This window comes from Nematolebias whitei, chromosome 11 (genome assembly GCF_014905685.2).
Source record: "Nematolebias whitei isolate Nwh7 chromosome 11, NemWhi1, whole genome shotgun sequence".
Taxonomy (NCBI): domain Eukaryota; kingdom Metazoa; phylum Chordata; class Actinopteri; order Cyprinodontiformes; family Rivulidae; genus Nematolebias; species Nematolebias whitei.
This window is the reverse complement of record NC_056508.1, coordinates 28,426,824-28,449,823: the sequence shown is the minus strand read 5'-3', so window position 1 is coordinate 28,449,823 and position 23,000 is coordinate 28,426,824. Positions and strand designations below refer to the sequence as shown.

At 38.0% G+C, this 23,000-nt stretch overlaps 1 protein-coding gene across 1 annotated transcript in view; it reads right to left on the bottom strand.

Annotated features, from left to right (window-relative positions):
* Positions 1-4,320: 4,320 nt before the first annotated feature.
* LOC119417587 (ERC protein 2) overlaps positions 4,321-23,000 on the bottom strand; it is a 139,736-nt gene continuing 121,056 nt past the window's right edge. The window contains exons 15-17 of the mRNA XM_037684828.1: positions 13,765-13,912; positions 8,385-8,546; positions 4,321-4,347 (exon numbers count right to left, since the gene is read on the bottom strand). Of these exons, the coding sequence (XP_037540756.1) occupies positions 4,321-4,347; positions 8,385-8,546; positions 13,765-13,912 (337 nt within the window). The remainder of the gene's footprint in view (positions 4,348-8,384; positions 8,547-13,764; positions 13,913-23,000) is intronic.

The window sequence follows — 23,000 nt, the reverse complement described above, 5'->3', positions numbered from 1 at the left end:
CATTTGCAGCAAGACAAAAGCCTAGAAAATCTCAAGTTGATAAAATAATTTACATGTTTTTTATGCTTTGACGGCTTTAAAACTGTGTGAAGTAACTGATAATACCCTTAAAAACACACTAAAAGCAGATTTATGTTAAATGCTCCCATTTAGATTTGATGCCACAACTTTTCACACAAAGATCCAAGTACTCTCTTGCAGTGACCCTTGACTGTTTAATAAATCCAGAATTAGACCAGTGCATTCATTTTTTAACACTTACTATGTTATGTTTATAAGAAGTTTTATAATCTTCCTTCAGGCAACTTATAAAACATGTTCTATCAACTTGCAGTAATTTTTGTTTGGGGTAATTACTATTTATACGCGAGCTTTAACCCGACACGTTGCAGAAAATGTGGAAGAGAAACATTGAATTAAACATTACAAATGATCGTTATAACTCTGTCTGATGTTTAAAGTTTAAACTTGTTTATTGTTTGAAGAAATATAGATAAGTTGAGGTTATAAAAACAACTCAACCATAACTATACACACACCTACAACCAGTACAAAGTTTTTAATGTTCACTCTGTTTTATGTTGAAATATTAATTTAATATTTAACAGATTCTATTTGTTTTAGTCAAGCTAAATATAGTTAATAGATAGATATATACATAGGTAATAGATAATAATATTCAAGACAACATCAAATTATTCAGGTTAATTGTATTTTTAGGGATGTTTAGATGAGATTTTATATTATGTTGTATTAAATGTGAACATAATAAGAGTTATCAAAAAATATACGTTTTCTAAAAACTAACAAACACCCATTCTGGTCTGTTTTATATTTGAGTATAGAAGAATAATAAGGATGTCTTGGAAAAAAAAAAACATGTATTTTTCCATATGTTTTTGCATAAATATTACATATGCTGTACTTGAAAGTTCATGCTCAATAATCCAGTAAAAAAAATTCAACAAAGTTAAGTCAGGTCCTCTGGACAATTTTATTTTTATTTTTTGGATAAACATTTCGCCCTTCATCCAAAGGACTTCATCAGTCCAAGGATGAAGGAAAACTCAGTCCCACAAGCAGCAAACTCACATAGTGGACCAACCAGTTTGCTGGTGATAAGATGGTTTCCAATTCAAAGGATTGATGGAGCAAAAGAAACCATCCAGAGGACCTGACCTAACTTTGTTGGATTTTTTTTTACCTGGATTATTGAGCATGAACTTTGATGTTTTGAACCACTTTGGCCATGACTGCCACAGAGGAGTCGACGGGGGAGAGGGCAGACTCCAGAAACCATCTTTTCACCATCAAACTGGTTGACCCACTATGTGAGTTTGCTGCTTGTGGGTTTGAGTTTGTTGTGGCTCCTCGCATTGACTGATGAAGTCCTCTGGATGAAGGACGAAATATTTCAACAAACAAGAAACAGTCCAGAGGACCTGACTTAACTTTGTTGTATTTCACATACTGTTACATTTATATTCAGATTAGACGTGAACAGCAAGCTAAAGTTTGGTGAACGTCTTTGGGAAATTATTTAATCTCAGTGTAATGTTTTAGATTTTCCTGCTGCTTTCGGCTTTTATTCTGACGTTTTGGTTCATGACTTTCACAGAGGTCAGTTCTGAGTTCATCACTGGGTGTAAGGAGCTTGAAATAATTAGAAAGCATCAAATCAAAGACAAAAACAAACATTTCAGTGACACCTTAAATTAACTGTAATTTAGAATAACAACTGTGGTTTAAAATTATCTGCCATGTTTCAGTTTACTGCAAAGTTTTTACAGTGTTTTGTTTATTCACGAGAGTGGGATACACGTTGACGTTGACCAGCATAGGCAAACCAAAGTCATTTTTTGACTTGTTTTAACCTGAACAAGACCTTACTTTCTCCTGCTTGCACACACATGCATATCTGCATGCACACACGTGTACACAAACATATTTCTGTCCCCACATGGAAAGCCACTCAGCTTCTTTTAGCCTTACACAGTACAAATAACTTCAGGGTGGGACGAAAGTAAAATGTTTCCAGAAAATCTCCTTCCCAAACTCTGTTTCACGTTTTTTGGCACCATGATCCTTCCCTTTTTTCTCCAACCCCCCAAAAAGGACATTTTTATTTCATTACAGGGGGGTCTATGGAGGCCAGAGGGTAAACAAAACCTCAGTAATCAACAGCAGGACATACACAACCTCAATGAACCAATCAGAATCAGGTATCCACTAAGACAGAACCACAGCTAAAGAACAGAAATCAACACCTGGATGGTTTAGACTTGGAACTCAAAATTCAAAATGCTGGAACTAAAGGCTATTCTTACAAGACAGCAATCAAATCCATCATGCACACATGCATGCAGACACACAACTATTTGTCTATCTCTGCTGTCATCTATGTTTGCTCATATTAGAGAGGGCTCACTCAGGGACAGGATATGGGGATTAGGTATGGACTTATTGCGCTGTAGCTACACACCACAGAATGGCTCCCATCTGTTCTGCCACAGAGTATAGCTAATAAACGTTAGCTGCGCTTGCGTTGTGTGGATCCAGAATAACAGGAGCGGATAGATGAGCGGTGCTGATACTGTGAGCTACAACACTATTATGCACTATAACCTAATGTGCCTGGCTTATTCTATTAGATTGGAGTAAAAATGACTAAAACACAATAACACATACACAAGTGTGTAAGTGCACACGCTATCACAAAAACTGATTGAAATACTGAACCAGCAGGTCCAAATCCAGGATTAGTTTAGAAAATATGACTTGGAGTAAAAATAAAATTTAAAAATGCAAAAAAAAGGTTAAAAAACAGAGAGAAAAGGAGTGGTGAAAAAATATGAAAACAGAGGGAGAAAGGGGGCAGTGTGGTCTGTTTCATTGCAGTGAATCCTGACACTGCTGCATTCTCAGCACACATGGACTGGATTATAAACTATGTGGGCTGCTCTGACGCTCTATAGCTCAGCAACACTCTCTGAAACATGCATATATACACTTGCAGAGGCACAGACAACCAAACCCAAATTCTGCACCGAAAGGAGACAAACCGCTTGCTCACACACACACACACACACTTAATCCTACAAGTTAAAAGTTGGGGAAGAGTGTAAATCACTGAGCCTGAAAACAAAATCTGCCTGCAATGTTTCACCTGTAGATTACTACAGGAAGAGAATGAGATGCAATGGAAACACCGAGTGTAACGGACTGCATGCTTTTTTTATTATTATTATTCATTCCCACACAAGCAGCATTTTCCTTTCAATTATCATCTTGTCTGTTCATCACAGGCTATATATAAATGGACTATACTTATATAGAGCCTTTCTATCTAGTCACACCGCTTTACACTACAACCTGTGTCCTCATTTACACTTTCATACAGCACTCTACTAGATCTCTACAACGCTAATCTGAATCTATAGAGTCTAATCAGTGCTTTAGATCACATTCATACACCGATGGGACACACATCGGAGGCAATGAGGGTTTCATTGTCTTGCCCAGGAACACTTCAACATGTGACTGCTGGTGGAATCGAACCCCCAACTCTTGCATTGGAGGATGACTGCTCTAACCACTCAGACACAGCTGCCCATATAGGCTATATATAAAACACCCAAAATAAGAAAAATGCTTTATGATTCAGCATTCTTTATTTTATGCATTTGCAGCTTGAAGCATAAAAAACAACAACAACAAAAAAAGTGTTCTGGACTGTATTGCAATTAACCACCCCATACACTAGCATTCAATGAGGAGAGGTAGGATGGTAACGTTTACTCTGACTGGAAAAGTTGGGTGCAGAAAGACAGACTTGTCCATCTCTGGTTTTCCTCATTGTGTCATTTTTATCACCTATGGGCTCTGGTTTGCTAGTTGTAGGCAGCAGGGTGTGCACAGTTTTAACCGCACAGTTGCCTATATATCCACAGAGTGCGTGTACCACATGCAGCACCACCAGCTTATGAGCACTTCACAGAAAGCACCCATAAACCTCAAAATCAACCGACACTCTTTAGTCGGCTGAAATTCACAAGCAATGGAAACAGACTAGGGTTCTATAAAACGTTCCTCTGTTGGTGTATGGCAAAGCTGTGGTTAGGGTGGTACCATCAGTGATCCCTGCTAATGGTGACTTAAAGCCACTAAAGAAACATACCGTACAGAATATCAATAAATTATCTGGAAATTATACCTAGTACTGCTTTCTGGTATAAAGTAGATTGATTCTAAAACTAAAAGTAGGTGTGTAATATAAACTTACAATGAACAGGAAGTTGCAAGTTCTTATGATAAAGGTCTTCATGCCCATATTCCCTCCTCATCATCCTGTGAATAAACAGAGAAAACACATTCATACACTTTTCCAATACTAATGACATTAAACAGCAATTATTACAATAATAAAAAGATTGTTTATTTCAAGACATTTCAGTCAAAAGCTGATTTCTAATAAAGTATTAACAAATTAAACTCCGTCCTGCAGTAAAATCCTATGGCCCCTCTAACCCCCTGTGACTTGTGCTTTCATTCATAGAAGGTGGGTATGATATCATGATATGCTTTTGTTTTAGAAAGTTTGTTACAAATCAAACATGTAGCAGGTTTCCTTGTTGCTGAAACTGTGCAGACAAAAACTCTGCTAACAAAAAGACTAATTCGTTTAGACAATACCATTACAATGGTAAGCAAGAGCTGGCAGTTCACTGCAATCAAATTCTTGTCTGCATAATGCTAAAATAGGTCTAGGCAATCGAGTCCATGCTGGAGTGATACCAGAGCTAAAACTACACACGAGCTGGGCTCCAGTTCATAATAGCGTTTGTTAAACTGAAGAGTTGTGACAAGCCTGATAAACTTAACAGGTTAAATACAAGTTGCTAAGCTATACGTATAATGGTCTTTCATTGGAACATGCTCAATGCTAAATGCCAACATGCAGTGAATACAGCAGAGCCAGACATGCAAACACATGCAAACCAGAAGTCTGAATAGCATACATTAAACCCAAAGCAGGCAGCATGTTAAGAATCAGAAAAAAAAGAAAACCCAGAAGAAATGTTTGCATAATTCAGTCTCAGATAAACTCTTTATGGCTGTTTTCTATTTCCTTCCACTGTTGTTGCCAAGTATCAGGCGATGGTGCTGGCATGCTAAATGAGAACAACATGAGCCCAGCATGCCCGTCAAACTGAATGCTCCATGCTGAAATACAGACCCAGAATGCATCTCCAAAGGGTAAATACACTTCCTGGACATGTCTCGTCTAATTAGATTTCACCTGTTCTCCAACTAAGTTGATTACAAATTAAGTAGAGGACATGGAGTAAAGTTATAGGATTGGGATGTGAGCACAAACTGTGACCACAAGCATTGAATAACATGCGGTTTGGCTCCTAAGAAAATTGTTTCTTGAATTTGTGGATCCATCTCGGCAGTCCAGCATGTCCAGTTGTGTGTCAGAAACCTGCTTCCTTGTGTGTCTGTACTGGTTACTATGCAAAAGCAGAAAGCTATGCATGCGTTGTCACTGTTATGTTATTCATGGCACCGGCACCAGCTGCATCTTGGAAAGGCATTGTGGTTTCCAGGGTGAGCATCAAAACCCTCTTCATCATCATTATCATTATCAATCATCCTTGGTGTGGTGTTTCTGGATCAGTAAGGCAGTGAACCACTTGAGTGACTCAAGTCGTACATTAAATTTAAAAGGGAGAAATGGATGGAAAGATGGGTAAAGAGGACAAGCTGAGAAAAAGTTTTCAGGGGGTACCATAATACAACAAACTGATGTTAAAAGAATGAAAAATAGGTTCAAAATAAAATAAACAGCTAGCTACAGTAGGTATTTAGGTATTCATTCTTCACAAAGTTAGGGCTTAGTTTGATATTCTGCACATTCTTGTTTCCTTAGCCTTTTATGCTAATATTCATCTAGCTTGAAAGTTGAAATATAACTTGCAGAAAGTTGTTTATTCAAATGTCAAACTCAACAGAACAATACTGATAAAACAGTAAGTCATTTTAAAGCAGTGATCTTTGTAAAGTGACAGAATAATTCAGTAATGGTCAATCAGGTCATTTGGACAGTTTCTTTTTTGTGGAAAGATACTTCACCCTCTATCCGGAGGGCTTCATCAGCAGCTTCGGATGTTATCAGTCCATTAAATGGACATTATTAGTTGTTATCATCCCCATAGATAGCATTCAGACTGTTCCTTCCAACCTCCTAGTAAGTTTAAAGTCATGTTTTTTTTGGGTGATAATATGGAATGCAGCTCGCATGTAAAACCGGAAGTGTATTTTAATTAGCTTTATATAACCCTTTTCCTAAACCTAACCTTACAGGTGACCCAGGGCACTGACCCTAAACTTAACTCCCTTACCCTTGAACCTTAACCCTGACCATAAACCTAACCCCCAGACCCATTTAAAACAAAAGCCCCAGCCCCTTGACTCTTAACCAAACAACGTGCCCGTATTATCAGCGATAAGAACGTACCTTTAAAACCTACTAGGAGGTAGAGGAGGGGCAGTCTGAATGCTACATATGGGGAAGATAACAACTAATTACTGTCATTTAATGGATGATAACATCCGAAGCAGGTGGCTTCATCAGTCTGAGGAGTCCCAAGTAAACTGTTTTCCCCACTAAGCAGTACACTCCTTTAGTGAACCAACCAGTTTGCTGATGACATCAAAGTTCATGCTCAATCACTTTGATGTCTTGAACCACTTTGGCTGTGGCTGCCTGCCTGGGAGGAGTTGATGGGGGACAGGACAGCCCCGAGAAACCATCTTATCACCAGCAAACTGGTTGGTCCACTAAAGGAGTGTACTGCTTAGTTGGGAAAACGGTTTACTTGGGACTCCTCAGACTGATGAAGCCCTCCGGATAGAGGGTGAAACGTCTTTCCACAAAAAAGAAGCTGACCTGATTGACCATTATTGGATTTTGTACGTGGATGATTGAGAATGAACTTTTGCACAGAGTAATGTTTTGTGAAAGAAATGCCTCTTCTTTACAGTTTAATATAAACCCTGCTGTAGTTCGTGTAGCGCAGGAAAACAACACGATATAGTGTCCTGACCAGATGTCTGCAACCATGAAACTACAATCACTTAAAGAATAGATCCTACTGACATACCAAGATAATTTCTATCCTAAATCAGTTCACTCTGATTCTCAATAAGCTGCGGCTTCTGATTTTTACTGTACAGGTAGACTCGTGAACGTGTTAAAGAGTGAAAAGAATGCAGATGCTTGCGCAACCTGTTTTTAAAGGCAACATGTCTCGAGTATGTTTGAAATTCCTTAGTGAAAAGGGGTGTCAGTCAATCACAGACCCTCACATTCTTCAAGGAATTAACATTTGTCTTTCCACAGACATGAAAGGCTTAAATGATTCAAACCAACCACCCCATCCTTCTGCAGGTTTCTAAAACATTTCCAAGCATGTGTATGTGTTTTAAAGTTATTGAACGCAGGGGATCCCCAGCTCATGTTTGAATCCAAATTAAACAGAAGTTTCAACAACATTTATAAAAGTCAGAAAAGAAACATGCTATAGTTCATTATGGATCGAAACCAAAAAAAAAAAAAAAAAAGGAATTTAAAGCCAGGTGGAATTTCCCAAGTGTTCATCTTAAAGCCTCACGCTCACTTAGACACGTTCATGTTTTGATGGTCTGGAATCCCCCATTTACAACAATAGAGCCGCGATGAGTTTAAATTACATTTAAATAGCAAGATGTTTTTTTATGAGCTGATAGAGACAGCAACTTTTTTTTTCACTGATGATTGCTTTCACCCATAGGCTGTTTCATCTGGGTATTAAACACTCAGGTGTGCATCAACAGTGTTATACACCTATAGACGAGCACACGCTGTGTACTTTGATGCTCACATAACACAAGCAGTCTTACACATAAGTGTGCTTAAATCAACATCAGTTTGTTAACTTGTATTTGTCTTGAAATGCATTAAGCATGTCCTCAGGGTGTGTTATACCTTGACAGAAATGCTTGTATAAGAGTTGGATCTCACATAAACTAATCTCAAAAACAATTCCCATCAATCAAAAACAATCTGTCAAGTTTCTCCTTCAGGCTTCTTATCTAAATTATATAAAAAAAAGACTAACTTGGCAGGAAACATTGCGGTATATAAAAGAGAGAGAAAGGAGACAAGAAATTTTATGCTGTCAAATCAGACTATAACTAAGTCCTGGTGGAGCAGATAAATAATAAGTTGCATCAGCTTTAAAGACGTGAAGATAAAAGCTCACAACATGTCAGCTTGTGTAAACAAGCCCAAAGTTTAACCGCTGACTTACAGTGCATCTGTGTGCTTTATTTATATTGACCTGGTCTATGGGGGGTCTGTGGTTAGCATGGGGGGCCCCTCTTGGGAGACTCCGATGATGCACATTTGCCTGATGCATGTGGTGCAAATGATGAGGATGATGCTGGGGATGGACATAATCTTCCTCATAATTATCTGCTATCAGCTTCATCCTGCTTTGAGTCTGCAAGAAGAAAAAAAGAGAAACACAGGAAACAGAATATTTTAAAATGCACAGAAAAACACCCACACACAGACAGCAGGCCATTAATTTTTCTACCGCTGCTTGTTTGTTTCATGAAAATGTACTCCGGGTCTTAGAATGATTAGGCTGAGGAATTTTTGGATGGGGAAAAACTATGTTGAAAGCCATCAAAGCTGATAAAAACTGAGTCGCTAACAACATTTGACAGGTCATAAATTGTGAGTCGGCGCGCCTGATGAAAATATCGTAAGTCTGTCAAGTATCATGCATATTTTAGATTATGATTAAATGTGAAAAGGACAAATCCTCATAAGTACAGTTAGTTACTGTTTTGTGCAGCCTGAGGCCACAGGCGTTCTGGCTTGAATGAAGCACCTTACTTTAGAAGTCACTGATTAAAATTACACTTAAATATGCAGAAACACCTTTAAATTAGTGCGTGAGACTATGTGTCCATTGTATGCATGTGTAAGTGAAGGTGTCTGACATGTTGCCAAGTTCATTGCTTTAAAGGCAGATATACGTGTTGACTAACGTTAGCAATCAGCCTCAACTGTCAAAAAGATAGACAGAAAAAACACAATAGAAGGTGGAGATATATTGACAGACTCAGCTTTATTCTATTAACTCTAGATACTTCCCCTGAGGCCAGACATGATTGCAGAGCGAGAGGTCGAATTGTGTATGGGTTGTGGATGGATGACTCCAAGGAAAGACATGTACACATTTCTCATCCAAACTTTTTTTGCGGTTTCCCTAGTTTAATGAGACACAGGCATGGGAAGAAAAGCCAAATAGCTCATCAGCTGTGAAGATAGCAGCATGATGGTGTTACAGTAGTTAGCAGCCTGGGGATATCAGCGCTGAGATAAGAGGCTGAAGCTTAATGACTGAGGAAACAAGCCAGTCAGGATCACAGGGGAGGATGTGGCTGGTAAAAGAGGTTAGCAATTACGTAGTTTAAACTGGAGAAGAACAGCTAAAATAAGGTGAGAACACCATCAAGGCGAAGAACAAGTGAGGAATGAGTGTGTTATATGTGTGTTATATGTGTGTGTGTGTGTGTGTGTGTGTGTGTATGGGAGGGGAGATGTTCAAACAAACACCAAACCAGTTGTTAGAATTCTTAAATGTCAGGTTGAAGTGTACAGCTTTTCATGACCTCAGGTTTTGACACTAGCAGGTGTGACGGGGTGGAGCTAGGCTCAGTTTAACACTTACAGAGCTGTCACCTGTCATTGGGGACAGAACAAAGACTAATATGGACCAAGCAGCTGATTAAACCCCTCTACTGCAATAGAGAAGATACACATGGGACCTGCATGTGAAATCTTCTAGTGTTTAACTAATCCTGCACATTTCTAAATTTGCTGCATGTTCAGGACAATTTACACATAGATCTATGAAAATGGTGTGTTTAGTCATTGATGGTAATATATTACGAACTATATTACTTGTTCTTTAAGCAATCATACTTATATAATCTACTTACTTCTAACCTACAAAGCCCTCAACAACCTAGCTGCATCTTATATTCAAGATCTTACTGTTCCATATTTTCCTAACAGAGCACTTCACTCTCAGATTGCAGGTCATCTTGCGGTCCCTAGTTTCAAAAAGCAGAATGGGAGGAAGGTCTTCCAGTTATCAGGCTCCTCTCTTGTGGAACCAACTTCTATATACTGCCTTTAAGGCTGACACATTGTCCAGTTTTAAGACTGGAGTTAAGACTTTCCTTTTTGATAAATCCTATAGTTAGGGTTGGCTTGTTATGCTGCTATAGGTTTAGACTACTGGAGGACAACTTGACTTAATTTCCTTAAATTAATTGTTAAAATTGAATAGTTTTCATTTTATATTTCTATCTGAACATGTGATTCTTGACCTGCCATTGTGTATCTGTTCCTCCTTCCGGTTCCTCTCAAACACAGCCGGTCGAAGCAGATGGCTGCTTGTCCTGAGCCTGGTTCTGCTAAAGGTTTCTTCCTCATGAGAGAGTTTTTCCTTTCCACTGTCGCCTTCATGCTTGCTCAAGATGAGAGTTCTGCGATGGAGTTAAACTCAAAGCAGTCTGCTCCTCAGATAATTAATGTTAAATTATTATTTTAAATATGAACGTTTCTGATTACTTATTTATACATGAATATTTCTGTTCAGTGCCCTGAGACGACTTCTGTTGTGACTTGGTGCCACATAAATAAACTAAATTGAATAAACTGAACTGAACCATGCTTAGCAGAATAAAACGCTAAGTGTGCATGTCTGTGTGAACGAAAATATTAAAGACTTGAGACAAAAATACAAGCTTTGAACGAGTCCTCTTGTGTGGTCAAAACAGTCCACATTTTTCATTTCATTCAAACACATTTACACACAAAGACAAACATCAACCCTTCTCATAAGGACATTATTTGATCCATGTGTACAGAAGGTGTTCAGATGTACAACTGCTCGTGAGATGGAATGTGTGAGTTTTAATTAGTGGTAATTAGTAGTCTAGTAGAGTTAATAGCATGCTGATAGCCTCCAGGTCTGCTTTTAGTATGCAGACAGACAGACAGGTGGCACCACTGGTGATGGGGGTTGGAGGAAAGAATTTTTATTCTGTCACTGACATCTTTAAGCATAACAGACCATCTATCTGGGCTGTGCATGTGTGTTTTTGCATGTGTATCTATGTGCAGCTGCTGATGTAAACACTGCTGTGTTCACAGCTGCATTTTTGACAAACACTCTGTAAATCACAAGCTTGCACTGATTAGAGAGTGGCTACGTTACCACACATGGACACAGGAAGCTGACAAGAAAGATCTTAAATAAACAGACAGCTGAAGCAAGGCTGTGTAAGTTTCATAACATTTAAACATGCTTCTTAAATCAGATCTCTGGGTCTTTCTGTGTGTGTTCAGCATCACTCCATTTTCACAGCAAAAACAGAGTAGAGCTAACTCTACCAGGCTCTTAAATACTCTATAAGAGATGCCCAAGCGCGTCCAAGTAGAAGCCGAAGAAGATAAAGAGAAACGGTCCCAGAGAAGACACGCCTCTAACATTTCCCAATTCATCTTTTCCTCAGCTTCAAAGCACCAGTGATGTGTGGTCATCCATTACTTAGATGAAATACCCAAAGAATTCCCACATGGGGACACAGAAACCTAAACACTCTCTATGTGTGTTTGTATGGCCATGTGTGGTTGTCTGTGCTGAAAGGAATGGCAGGGAAGTTTGTTTTAGAGACTGTGCTTTACATACACATATCAACACACACGCATGCATACATTTCAAAAACAGGGATGCAAGAAGGTTAAAAGACCAGTGCTATCAGTAAATCAATCTGGTGCCTCCATATCAACTTTCTCCTAAGAGCCTCTGCGTCTCCTAATTCTTTGGCATTTCCTGGTCAGTTTCCTTCCATCATGGATATCTGAGGACACAGCAACCTTTTCTGAAATGTCTGTCAACGGGTTAATGAATAAAGGTGTGCCATGTTGACCAACACCACCTCCTTCGATCTTATTGTGCAAAATGCAATACTGTGCACAAGTCTTGAACCATCTCTCATCTCTTTACATGTTCTTTCCAGTGAGGCAGACGGTTTTTGTAAAGTTTCAAAGCGGTCCTGGAAAATAGTTCCCCAAACCTTCTAATGATCTTGAAAAGTTTTCCTTTGAACTTTGAATGTTTTTGCACTCACTTTGAGTCAAGTCTTTGCATCAAACGATAATAGCCTATTGTTATTCTTTATAATTACTATTTGTTTAATTTTCTTATTTATAATTTGTCTTTTTTTTAAAATACATTTTCTTCATATTTAGTATTTATTTTGAATAATTTACTGGCAAACCAAAATTTACTACCAAAAGACCCCAATTAAACAAAAAATGTACATTTGTTTAACATATTTGGAAAATAAAAGCATTGTAAGCACCATTTATTTATAGCTGCAGAAACTGACATAAATAAAACTGGGCAAGTAGTACGTTGGCTAAACCTTTTAATATCAGATGTAATTTATTTTTTATTGTACAGTGAAATACATTTTAGAACTAAAAAATAGTTGTTTTTTTTCAATGTAGGAGAACTTATGTTGTGCACCTCAAGACGTTAAAAAACATTAACTATTGGTTTTCACACAGGAAACAAGGGAGAAAGAACATTTGTTTAAGGCCTCTCCTTTTGTACTCTTGAGAAAAAGTTGGTCCTATTTTATATACATATGTTCTCCTGCCTGGAATCCAAAGACCACATTGCTGCAATTAGAGCCACTCATTACATAAACAGGTAGATTGTAACCGCCATTTACGCAAATGGAAACCATGACACATCAAATAATGATAAACAAATAAAAGGCCTTCCTTGAAATACATTGAATGAATTTGTACCCCCAAGGAACTGTTTACCGTTTACAAGATCCAAACATAGACTTGTACTTAAACAGACAACCAGGCATTGCATCTATTGACTTTTAAACGTACCGTTTTTCCCAGAAGCATCAATGACTCAGGATACCGTGCATGTGGATTCCCTGCTGTTAGTTCATTACTGGGAGCATTCACGTTAGATCAGTCACTTATGCGGTCTGACCAGGGCTTAATGACCCACATACCTTCCTCAGCCTCTGATCATACTAAAACCCAGGGTAGCATGGGAACTGGAAAGGTGTGGGTATTCAAAATTACATGCAAGTTTGGGATTTATGTCTGTTAGACCAGAGAAAAAAGCAGACAGAAAAGCCTACCAGTGACTTACTAATGACACAAGCCTGGAGCTTTTCATTCAATAGGTATGACTGCAACGTAATTGTTTGGAGCATAGCTTCTGTCACATGTCATTATGTCTGGATTTGGAATTAAATCTCCTGCTTTAGTACTTTGACTTATTATGATTGAATGCAGCCAGTGAAGTTTGAGTTTGGGAAAGTAGATTCTGTTAACTATCACATCTTATTAACCTCTATCTTTTTCTGGCTTTACAGTTCAAAAGTCATGTCATGAGGCTACTGTAATGCAAGCATTGCCTCAACATGTGCAGCAGGTTTTAATTTGTAACCCTGCTTTGATTCATAAAGCCACAGTTAGTCCAAAAGGATGACCAAGTCATGTGTGAGCCTGTCAGATTTTAAGTCTATGAGTACTGTGGATGTCATTCCTTCTGTCTAAATCTAAGCACTAACAGATACGGCCACATGTGTGTGTACCTGTTGTTTGAGCTGGTGCATGAGCCTGTCCTTTTCCCTCTTCAGTGCCATCACTTCCTCCTGGGCTTTCTTGCGTTTAGAGGATGATAATTCCAGCAAGGCAATGTTAGCGTCTTTTTCACTGATGGCTGCCAGCAAAGCTTGTTGCCTGTGATGTGAGGAGAAGGCAAGAAAGACTGTATTGACTAATAATAAAAAAAAGTATAATTGCCTGTATGCTTAAAAGAAAATATATAGATTTTAAGAGTACCATATATGGCACATTATAGGCCCGTTGACAAACTATTAAAACAGCAATACAGCAATCTATAGCAATGGTCCAGAGAAGCAAAGACCTTGAATTGTAACCTTGATCTTAGAGCTGGGGTGATGAACAGATTACGGAACATGCTGTCTATTTTTGGTACAAATGTGTATCAAGTTTGGTTAAATTATCTTGAGCAGATCAAAACAAACAAGTGAATAGCGCAGAAATGTTCTCTGTATAGCTGCCACACTGCAGCTGTGAATCCTTGTGAATATGGAAATGTCAAGGCAAGTTAGCTCATTCCTGAACTTCCGAAATTCAGACCAAGATTCCACAGAAATGATGGAAACATCTTTGAAGTGGTCTGCTAAGTGCTGTATTAGTGGTACTGCAGTGTGACTCATGGGTATGTAATAGTGTAACAGACAGTAGGATAAGGAGGGTATGACATCTTTCATCTGTCATTACCATAGTCTGTGTGCGTGTGTGTATCTGTCTGTCTGTAAGGAGGGAGTTGCGACCATTGGCTGTCTACAGGTGTAGACTCCCCATAAACACACAGATAGATGTACAAATATACCCTGAAAGGACTGAAGGGTACGCCTTGTGAAACATTGGTAGGAATGTCTGTGTCTTTGAAGCAGATCTCTAGTTACTATCCACATCATCAAGCAGGATGTTGTAAATTCAGAGTTGTGACAAACACATTGTCTACTCACGCTCATAAACACACTCAGAAACCGAAACATTCTCACAGTCACCCACACACACCTGCGCTACTTTTGTACTGGATGGAAAAAATACAAAATTAAAGACTGAGCCAAAATCAGCCAATGAGCAAAACAGAGTTAACTTATAAAAACAATTGCATTAATGTGACATGTTAGCTCATTTTTGATACTTTCTTGACTTTTCAGTCTGACCGTTCAGTAAAGCTCATGTGAATGACTATTGCACGAGTCTGAGAAGGTATTTTAAGTTGAATAAACATAACAGTTTAACGCCAGACTCTTAAATTGCATTTAACAAGCATTAAACCAGCATAGCAAGGTAATGTAATGTGTTGGTTTGAGTGAGGTGAATAGTAGCACATTGAGGAGTGAGTGTGCATTTAAAATACACTTTGTTTTCTATTAAAATTTGACGTTCATTGAGGTGTTTTTATTCTATGATTTAGGTCCCTCCAGAAATAACTAATTTGCAAAAATAAACATGCTGAGCTCAGAATAAAGTTGTGCTTGCCCGGGACTCCACATTTTTCTGTTTTTAGTGCAATTATCTGCATGCCGCATCTGGATTCTCCTGTTCAAGGCCATTAATAGGCCTCTGTGTGACTGTGTGTGCTTGCATGTGGTGCATGTATTTGTGTGTCCATGCATGTGAGTTCTGACAAGAATTGGAGCACCTAATTACATCATTAATCACAAAGTAGGACCAATGTGACAGCTTTCGTCTCCCAACACCTCAACTATTATACCTTTTAATGCTCACTGTAATTAGAATATACATACTGGCCTACATTGGACTTGCATTAGAACAAGTGCTTTAAGCTGCAGGATTATTCTGCTTGACCTACATATTTATGCTGTAACAGTTCTATATTTTTCAGTATCAAATTAGGAAATTAGGGGTAAAAATATGACCGAGCATACAATAATTCAAGTTTTATGAAGTCACGTTTTAGGCAGACCACCAACACATAATGCATTTTACATTTTATAAAACGGCACATCATCAATCCAAATTCTATTTCTCTATCTTTAGCTGTGGTAAATAAAATGAAGAGCTGATGTACAGAGTCATATATGGGCAAGGAATGCTGCACAATGTGTCGTAAACAGTCCACCAGATTTACAGCCTCAACATATTTGCAGGATGGCCATCTTTACAACAGACTGCTGAATCATGTCCAAGTAAACTCACTGCTACACTTCTTGTCTTTTTTAAGATTAACATTTTACAGTCTCCGCTTGAGAATTTTATTTTCTAGGGTCAAAACACTACTTTAAATCCACAAATATCTGCACTGTTTTTTTTGGGGGGGGGGTTTGTGTGTGCATTAAAGAGTCCCCTTTAGATCTGAAGCAGCTCTTTAAAGTACAGTCTGTGGAGGTAATGTGTAATTTAATGCAAGTTAAAAGGTTAAGGAACCTGAGTGAAGGTTTATCTTATCTGTGAAAATGACAGAAAACATCTCACAACTAGGTGTGTCAGAATATTGAAACTTGAACTCATAAATTGTAGCCCTAACAGATCTTCAGATCTGACAATTATTTACGTTAATTATTGCCAATTATAGTTATTAAATTATTGTTTTTGTACATTTGATGTTTACCTTTTTGCTGCAGATGAAACAAATTGCCTCCCAAAAAATTATTGAGTTCTCTTTTTGCTTATGAAAATGATAATGGAATTCAAAAGTGCATCAATGCATTTTTTTTTTCTTGATTATATTTTTACAGTGCATAGCACTTTAATTGGAGTGTTTTGGGTGTGGGCCTGAGTCATAACTGATGGGTGTATCTGGGGGCTGGCAATTTTCATTACGTTTTGAAACAAACACTTTATTGCACTTCTCTTATTTAAGGGCCAAATATGTTGCTGCTCATGCTTTCTACTTGATTTTTTTTTTTTCCCATTGGCTCTTTGCCAGTCTGGTTTGGCTTGAAACCATAAAACCATGAGCCAACCCTGCCACTTTAGGTGCCCCATTGCTTTATAAGTGTGGATAAATTTTATTAGGTATTGTGTTATTTTCTGTTTCATACTTACAGTAACACCTTTAAAATGTTGCATGTTGGGTGTTTTGAGATAATTCGATAAAGGCCACAAACTGAATTGTGATACAGTTCTAATGTTAAAGATGTTCTATATACTGTATTACAACTGCTGTTGGAATTGTGTCTTTACTTATTTATTCATTTTTTATTTTTATTTTTTTACAGAAGATTCAACAGCTATAAATGAGTTTTAACAATTTTATAATGCCAAGCTATCAGTGCTGGAGAAAGTACTCAAACACTGTACTTAATTAAAAGCACAAATAAACAGACAAAAATGTACCCTAGTAAAAGTAGAAGTATCACATTAACATTTTTACTTAAGCAAAAGTATGTACTTGCGTTTAAAAAAATACTTAAATTATTAAAAGTAAAATGCTGAATGTATTACCTAATGCAATGGTCTACAATATTATTAAGTGTGTCTACTGTATATTTTCTGTAATGCATTAATAGTGTTGTATTATTTTAATGAACAATGTTGCAGATAATACATGTTTTTATTGTGTTTACTCTGTAACACAGTTCACACTTGGATTTGTGATTCTGTGCATCAGAATTTCTGGGATGACCTGCAGAGTTAAATGACATTAATCAAAATAAGAAAGAGGAATGATTTTACCTTTGAAAGTTTTTATTTAACACAAAGCAAAACCAACGTGTCATTTTAACTGCAGTAAACACATTTAAGTAAAAGTTGTCTGCCTGAAAAAAGAAGCGTTAGCTAATAAAGAAATAGGCTCTGATCATTTCAACTCCAGTTTGTCATCAACTCTACTTGTCTAGTGAACCTTGCAATGAATCAATAGTGAACGATATTTTAACTTGGACCCTAGTGTCAAGCCATTTGGAGACATCTCTTGTCTCCTAACATCCCATGAACTGACACCTTCTTTTAATATTGCAGCAAGAATTTCTTGTTCAAGTTCAGAAGAAAATGGTTTTCAACCAACCAGCCTGGCTCTTTTGGGAGAGAGAATCTGGCTTGCTGTACTGCATAGTCTTTCAATAGTCTTTCAATAAGGTCATGGGTGGTGTGCATCTTCTGACTGACGCTCTACAGTGGAATCCATTTTGGGTGTTAGCGGTGCTGTGGGTGCCCCAGCTCAATGATGTATATACTAGAATATATGTCATTGGCCCAGCTCTTCTTGAAGGCAGATTTAACGTTACCTGACCACTTTGCAGTGATTCAATGGACCAACTCCCCTCTCACCATTGGTTATTTTCAAACTAATGAACAAATAAAAAAAAAAAAACACAATGTGGATAGAACTTGTAAAGCGATGCATTAAAGAAATGTAGTGTAGTAGAAAGTACAGATACTTAATGTAAAATGTAGTGGAGGGAAAGTCTGAAGTACCCACGTTTAACTCTACTTAAGTAAAGTACAGATGCATAAAAATGTACTTAAGTACAATAACGAAGTACTTATACTTTGTTACATCCCACCACAGCAAGCCATTGACTTTGGCCTTATAGGATATGTAGAATTTGACTTAAAAAAGTTTTTCTGTGTTAAAGGTTTCTGCACAGTGCACACAGTGAAGGTGTCGTCTTTAAGCTGAACTGTACTCCAAAACAAATCCAGACTTCCTTAAAGTAATTTATCAATCAACGCCGAGACATTTTGGTCCCATCTAAAAAAGAAAAAAAAATCCTGACCCTAAGAGTCTGCCATGCTTCAGTGCAAACTAAATTGTTTCCAGCCTCTAAATTAACAGAGAGCATTTCAGGACCGTCTCCCAGTGGGTGCTTACTGAGTGATGCTGTGGGATTCTGCTGAAGGATGCCTTCCGAAAACAATAAAAATGGGGGCATTATTATTATTAGCCCGCTAGTGAAGTTTTGCTCCCACATCCTCACCCAGTGATCATGTGCATGGTGTTTGTGTCTATGTGTGTGTGAGTATGTGCGTGTTGATTAGTATTACAAACACTCTTTGAACCTGAATCACACTGGAGCATTTAATCACATCTAATTTGAGTAGCTGTTTGGCCTTAGATGTAGAACACACTTGCAGACTACATTAATCTGGCAGACAGGATTCATCCGTCAGACACACATAAGCACCAAAAAAAAAATTACACACACACAGAAAGAAAAATGCATGTTCTGTATCTGCTGGCAGATCTTAAGAGGGTGAACCATCTTTCTTTCCTCTCATCTTGTCTCATTTGTTTCCCAACTTTTACTTGGCGTGTCCTGCACAAACAAAAGCTTATCTTTATTTCCTGTCCAATTGAGAAGGTGAGAAAAAAATACCTTTTTTGTGACAAATTAGCAATTAGTCTGCATAAACCCAAATGTGAGAGAAGATGCCTTTATAAAAGCCCAGATAAATCCTGCAGCTGGCTCTTGGTGTCAAAATTCCCCAATACAAGGTAAAGATGTTTTAGTTGACATATTAAGCACAATGCTCACATAAACAGATGTGAACCTATATAAATCTCACATGGCTCAAATTTAGATTTAGTTTTGCAAGAGTCTATGAAAGGTTCAGTAAAACAGTACTGTCTGAACTGACATCTTATTTATAAGGGGTGAAATCCTCAGTTCACCCTCAACATGTGATTCCAATTGAACCTTCATGGTTCTTTGGACATATTGAGACATTTAAATCAATGGAGGTGGGAGATTCATGGCAAAAGTACATGACCGAGTGATGAGAAGGTTGCATGTGTGTGTGTGTGTGGGGGGGGGGGGGGGGGGGTGCATGTGGCTTGGAAAAGGACACACATACACACAAAAAAAAAAAAAGAGTGCAAGAGTAGAAAGGAATTTTAGGGACAGTGAAGACTGTTCAGGAAAGTAAAATTCAAGGAGAAAAGTGGGGGATATACAGTATTTATGTATTTTAGGTGGGTCTACTGTTCAAAGTGTGAGTGGAATTTGGAAAATAGCCAGGGCAGACAGATTTGTATGTGACAGGATATAAAAAGTGCCACGGCTAAACATGAATTAAGTTTTCTTTTAATAAAAGAAAGAAAATCAAGAAACAGGATGGGAGGACATTGCATGAAGAGGAGAAGCTTTTAAATAATGCAAACAAATATTGAGATGTGACGTAAACAGGGTAGGGGGATGTGTGTGTTTGACAAGACTGACTGCTACCTGTGCATGAGAAAGAAAAGAAGGGAGACAAGCAGAGGAAGAAGGGAAGAAAGCAGCAAAGGTAAAGATTTAAGAGTCCCAGACTACCCTAAATCAGCTCAACGCACTCCATGTTGTTATTCCTAGGCGTCACGGTTGAGGGATATGTGTTTATAATTTGTGTTATGACTTACTTGAAATTATGAGTGTGGAGAGTCAGTGGGACAGAACCAGATGCGTCTACAAGCTCCCCAAGGGAACCATCAATACTCTTTGCCCCTAAGTGCAGACTGTGCATGTGTTGTGTGCGTGCACGCATTTGTGCTTTCATGTCCATGCGGGATATTTTGAAAGGAAAAAACAAGAAAAGGCCACTGATATCTGTTTCCAGAACATCCATTATGAGCTTTTCTGGTTTGTAATCTAGCTCTTCCACCACTCAATTGTTCAAGTCCAGAGAGACATTCCTGTCATTTATGGCTGTTGCTCGATTGTGAGTGTGTAATGGTGAAGCACGAGTCTGGGGGCCCTGGACTAAGTAGTGTTAGAGGCCTTCGGTGAGAGCAAGCAGAGGACATGAGAATGGAGAATGGTCGAGTGACACTATTATTTATGATCTTGGAACAGTGTCTTATTTACAACTAAGGAGGGAAGGAAAATGTCTATTTCCAACATAAAACACATGCTCAGACTTCATTTGGTAAGCCTTTTTCAAAGCCAGTTGAGAAGGTAAATCTGTGTTTCAAATTCAAACATTAGGTAAATATATTTTTACGGTATCTAAGCTTTTGCTGCCTAACGTTAGATTAGCAATTAACCTGCAGGCACTTGCAGGATCCATCTACTACCCGCTTCCTTTTTTGTGAGTTAGCATGACTAAACTCTTAATTTATCTTAATCAGCAAGATGAAACTTGTTCACAAACCTTGTTGGCCGGCCTTGTTTGTTCGTCGTGAGTACATTCATGATTACATGCAAGTCCTGGGCAAAAATGCTAAACTTTACGAGCTAACTTTAGTTGTGTTTCCTGAGAAAAATCCATGACAACAGATGGTTGTCCCACAACTGGACCAACCAGGTTATGTGTTTTCACTCCACTAATAAAATATACAGCCCACTTACTCTGCTCAGGCCCCACTTCCACACAAGTGCTCTGGCTGGTGGGTGGCGGCGGTGGTGGTGGGAGTCTAATTGAAAGAGTATGCATCAGTTTTACAGCAACAAGAGGGGAAAAACGAGGGGACAAAAATCAACAAATCTGCCAAAACTAGCCAAATGTTTAGAGTGGAAGCAAAGACGCGGAGAGATGACGGACTGCGCCCAGAGATGAGCTGGACTAGATGGCCACCGCTGCATTCCAGCCAAAAGCAGCGATAAAGGGACCCGCACTGAAATGAAGAAAGAGAGAGACTAGGAGGCTGTTTGTGTTGTCGGAGTGTCCTTAAATTGAGACCAAGAAAAAAAAAAAAGCTCTAACTAAAAGTTCATGTGAAAACACTGTCACAAAAACACAAGGCTGAAATTTAAACCTAATTGAATAAAGTTTGAAGGAAGTGTTTCACATTTTGAAAGATATGTTTTCAAAAGTTGTCTAATTTAAACACGATGTCAGTTTAACTTTTATTTTACGTCTTTCCTAAACGGGCACATTTGGGTTTCTGGTTTCTCTAAAAGTCGAGCTCATTTTTTTCTTAACAAATAGCAGGTAGTATTGTGACAGGCATAGTGCTGCTCCATTTACATAAACTGTAAAAACTAAAGACTATTGATTTACTATTTTTAAGCTAAACTCAACTGTGATGTCTTAGCTGATAATTACAGCAACAAAGTATTGTTTGTTGGCAATTTTTGATGGAACAAATAGCAGCATTATAGATCTACTGTCACTTCCAGCTTTGTTCATCACATTCAGATAATCAACTCAAAGCCAAATGGTCGATTGTTTTTACAAAAGTTAGTGACCAAACAAAGCTTAATAGTGTGTCAATGTTAATATCACAAACATCTTTCTGCGAAGAGTGTCCATGAGTTTTGCATTTAAAAAGGTTGGTGTGAGGGTACACATTTTACAGTGTAACCCAAGTCTATTTTGTGATTACAGGACAAACATTACCAAATCAAAGTTTCTGCCAATCTCAAAAATCCTTTCACTCAAGGTCTGCCCACCTAACTTCACCAAAATAAGCATATCAAGGTTGCTCGCTGCTTTACAGGGAAAGTTTATCTCCTGTTTTTCTTTTCTGTCAGCTGATGGACAGTGTTACCTTAAGGCACAAGAACTATGACAGAGGCCTGTGCTGTATCACACACATCTATGGCTGGGGGAGCCTCCCAGTCATATACAAGTACAGACACACAGAGATATAGCACCTGGGTTTTTTATTGCTCCCTGTCCTCTGAGCAATATGTGAGGGTCACAGAGTGGGTATAACGCAGCCCAACTCACACTAGTGTAAGAACACACACACAGACAAAAGAAAAACAGAGTAAATCCATGAAGTGTATAAACAATAAAAGAAAATAAAGGATCACAGTCTTCTGTTCAGTGTAAACATTAATAAGTTATGCCCTGATGCATGATGAATAATCCAGGTAAATCTAATAAGGTTAAGTCAGGTCCATTCTTCTTCGTTGAAACATTTACTCTTTTATTCAAAAGACTTCTTCAGTCTGAAGAAGCTGATAATCAGTGTTTCAGACTGAATAAGTCTTTTGGATAAAATATGAAACGTTTCAACGAAGAAGAATCCGTCCAGAGGACCTGAATAAGCCATGTCATAAATGTATTTTAACAGGAGTTGATACAACTGTAAATGTGGTAAAACATGTTTTAAGTTAGATTAATTGTGCTTTTGTATTATGAAATTTGAATTTTAAATTCCAAGTTAGAAAAATCAACTAGAGCATAGCCAAAAGTTGAAATTCCTACTAGAATAATAGAAATCCATGCCCACCACAACCTCAAACTCCAACATGCCTGCTTCATGCAAACTTATGGTAATAACTGAAAAAAAAATCTTTTAATTTACACTTTTTCCAGTTTGTGTATAAACTTGTCACTCACAAAGTATTGTACTATCTCTATTAGGAATGACGTCCTGGCGTTCCTTGAATGA